General features: G+C 43.1%; 1 protein-coding gene across 1 annotated transcript in view; it reads left to right on the top strand.

Annotated features, from left to right (window-relative positions):
- CTC1 (CST telomere replication complex component 1) overlaps positions 1 to 3,428 on the top strand; it is a 19,036-nt gene that overhangs the window by 1,641 nt on the left and 13,967 nt on the right. Inside the window, exon 2 of the mRNA XM_007457816.1 lies at positions 1,956 to 2,119. Coding sequence (XP_007457878.1) covers positions 1,956 to 2,119 — 164 coding nt within the window. The remainder of the gene's footprint in view (positions 1 to 1,955; positions 2,120 to 3,428) is intronic.

The raw sequence follows: 3,428 nt of genomic DNA, 5'->3' as shown, positions 1-3,428 counted from the left end.
CCCTACACAAGACCCAAGTTCAAAACACACTCTGGAGCTAACTCCCCCCACCCCACCCACTCCTGGATTCTGAGTCAATAGACGGGATCACCTAAATATCAGTTGCATTTTAAACAGAACTTTGGTGATTCTGAGGCATCAGTACCACTTTGAGAAACAGTAGTATTCAGTGTGCCAGTGGACAGGTCCTCAGGAATAGGAGCTAAAAGAGAAAATCAAGAGAGGAAGGCAAAAAGTGTGGGAGTCTGATGTTGGTGGGCAGTTCTGAGTGATAACCTGGTCCAATTTTGACAACACTGGCCATGAACAAGAGTGTTTGACTGAAAGCAGAAACTAACACCATTGTAAAGCAATTATACCCCAATAAAGATGTTAAAAAAAAAAAAAAGAGTGTTTGACTGAGATGGGGTGAAGGTGAAAGTCAATGATAGGGCCATCCACAAGGACACTGAAGTCATCTAGAACTTGAACACTGTTTTTTCAAGCTGTTTTCAAGCTGCTAAAGGTTAACTGGATGTGGAGGAGTGACTGGAGGAGCATTGGAGGAGCAGGGATAGAGCTATAATGGTTTTGAATTATCACTGGGGATCAAGAAGGGTAAACGTCATTAAGTATTGTTGAACTCTGTCAGAATTTTAAAATAAATCTGCTTAGCACTAGGAGTAGGCTAAACTGGCCCCCTCCCCTAGAGTTATCTATATATAAAGGCTACTATGTCCCCAGAATCTGGAACATATACAGAGATCGTTCCTGTCCTCCTTAGGAAGCCCACATCTTAGCTACAAAGATAGAACAGGAAGCAATTCCAGTGGGATTGTATCTCATATATATTTAGCTTATAGGCACTCAAATGTATACACTCCACTAAAAAAAGAGGGGGATGCTTAAAAATTATACTCTGCTTATGTCCTTTTTTGCGGTACGTGGGCCTCTCACTGCTGTGGCCTCTCCCGTTGCGGAGCCCAGGCTCCGGACGTGCAGGCTCAGCGGCCATGGCTCACGGGCCCAGCCGCTCCGTGGCATGTGGGATCCTCCCGGACCGGGGTGTGAACCCGTGTCCCCTGCATCGGCAGGCAGACTCCCAACCACTGCGCCACCAGGGAAGCCTCTCTGCTTATGTCCTTTTATGGAATGTCTGTTATTAGGCACATTTCCATTTCCATATACATATTACTGTACAGTGTTATGTACTATTCCTTATGAGCAATTTAAAGGAATTTTTTTGAGGGTGACCTTAGACCAGTCTTGTTTTTCAACTTGCTGGCTTTAGAATCAGACCCCATAGAAGGTGGGCTGCCACTGTATCTGGTGGTCATTGCTCCATGTGCAAGGTACTGTGGGAGCTCCAAGGAGGGAGCAGCATTCTGCCGGGGATGCTCAAAGAAGAGTTCACAAGGAATATTTATTCTAATTGAGCACTTTAAGGATCGGTACAGGTTTGTTAAAGAAAGAGGCAAGACCAAAGCTGGATGGCCAGTTGTCTAAGTTGATTGGCTAAACTAAGACTTCTAAGGTTTCTTCAAGCTCTAAACTGCTTTACTTTACATCTTCATTTTTTCCCGGTTGACTTTTTTTTGTTTTTTGGCTGTGTTGGGTCTTTGTTGTTGCACGCAGGCTTTCTCTGGTTGCGGCGAGCGGGGGCTACTCTTCGTTGCAGTGCGGGGGCTTCTCTTATTGCAGAGCATAGGCTCTAGGCACCCGGGCTTCAGTAGTTGCGGTGTGCGGGCTCAGTAGTTGTAGCGCACAAGCTTAGTTGCTTCGCGGCATGTGGGATCTTCCAGGACCAGGGATCGAACCCATGTCACCTGCATCTGTAGGTGGATTCTTAACCACTGTGCCACCAGGGAAGTCCTCCGTCTTGATTTTTAAAAAAAATCTATTCCTTTATTATTCCCCAGTTTCCTTGGTGGGCAAGATGGTCAGGAAGGTGTTTGAACTTGCTTCACTTTCCTCAGGAGCAAGCCTGGCTTGAGGCTGCCCAGGCCTTCATCGAAGAGACCCTGTGTCCACCTGGCAAGGAGCCTGATGTCCAGTTGACTCAGTTGGTAATTGACTGTGTGAAGACTATCTGGCTGCCCCAGGGAAGGAACCAGGGTTTAACACTGCCCCTCAGCTACAGGTAAGGAGAAGTGGGATTCCCAGGAAAGTTAAATTTGGGATTGAAAAGGAAGGACTTATCATTTGAGTTGACTAAGGGGAAACTTAAGGGGAGGAAAATGTGGTCTAAAGAAAACCCCTTCTGCCAGTCTTTCTCATTCTCCATCAAGCTGCTTTCCTTTTCTTGTAGTTCTCCTTAACTGGCTCAAGTCAAGTTTAGAGACAAGGAGAGGGGCGTGAGAAGATAGAAAGAAAATACGGAAAAAAGAACCCTCAAAGTGGGGAGAGAGGCTGATACTATTTCATTTTGTGCATTAAGGGACTAAGATACAGACTGACTTGAGCAAGTGTAGATCGTTGATTCTGAAAGACCTGAGTTTGAGGTCTTCTGAAGGTGCTTTTTTGTTTTTGTCCTTTTTAACACTATACTACCATTCCTAAACCGTTCTAGGCAATGTTAATAAAGTACTACAGGAAAAGGGTTCCATGGCCAAATAAGTTTGAGAGACATTGCATAAGATAAACTTCTCTAGGAGAATCATGAGGCTCATTGACATGTTAAAGGCTCCGAAAAGTTCTGCAAAAAGAAACCTGCTTACCTCCTCATAGAAGTAACTAGTATTTGGAGTATGAGGGTATATCATTCTTGTGAATATCTTTATATTTTTTTCTATCCATGCATCTATCCCTAAGCAATATTCAGTAGTTTTACATACCTTTAGACTTTGTATAAATGGTACCATACCTTGTATATCCTCTGCGGTTTGCTTTTTTGTGCTTAACATTATGCTTCTGAGATTTATTCACATTGATAGCTCTAGGTCATTTATTTTAACTGCCGTATGGTATTCTGTTACGTGAATAAACATATCACTGTTCTTTTTTAAAAAAAGGTAGAAATCTGTTTAGCTTTGTTTATTTTGTTATTTTCCAATAATAACTGAAAATCCAGAAAGAATAATTGAAAAGTGGTTAAGTCAGCAATTTTTAGAAAACTTGCAACCTGTGTAAGTTTCTTGTTATTCTTCAGGATAAATGTAGACTAGATAGTACAATATGTAGAAGATGGTGGGTGAGGATAGAGTAAAATTTATTTGACAGGTATAAATATTCATTCATTTTTCCATTTCCCTTCACTGAGTGCCTGCTGTGTGCCAGGTACTGTGGTGGCCTTGAAAGTTGGAGGGCAGTGGCCCATGCAAAAGGTCTGCGGTTATCACCTTCAGTTTCCTGACCCAAACCCTGAAGAATCTGAGAAAAGTGACCCCTATCCTTACTGTTTTCTGTCCTGAAGGTGCCTAGGGTAAAGGCACAGTTCCCTCCAGTTGTTT

The sequence above is a fragment of the Lipotes vexillifer genome, unplaced genomic scaffold, assembly GCF_000442215.2.
Source record: "Lipotes vexillifer unplaced genomic scaffold, Lipotes_vexillifer_v1.1 scaffold611, whole genome shotgun sequence".
Lineage (NCBI taxonomy): Eukaryota > Metazoa > Chordata > Mammalia > Artiodactyla > Lipotidae > Lipotes > Lipotes vexillifer.
This window is presented reverse-complemented; position numbering and strand designations above follow the sequence as displayed.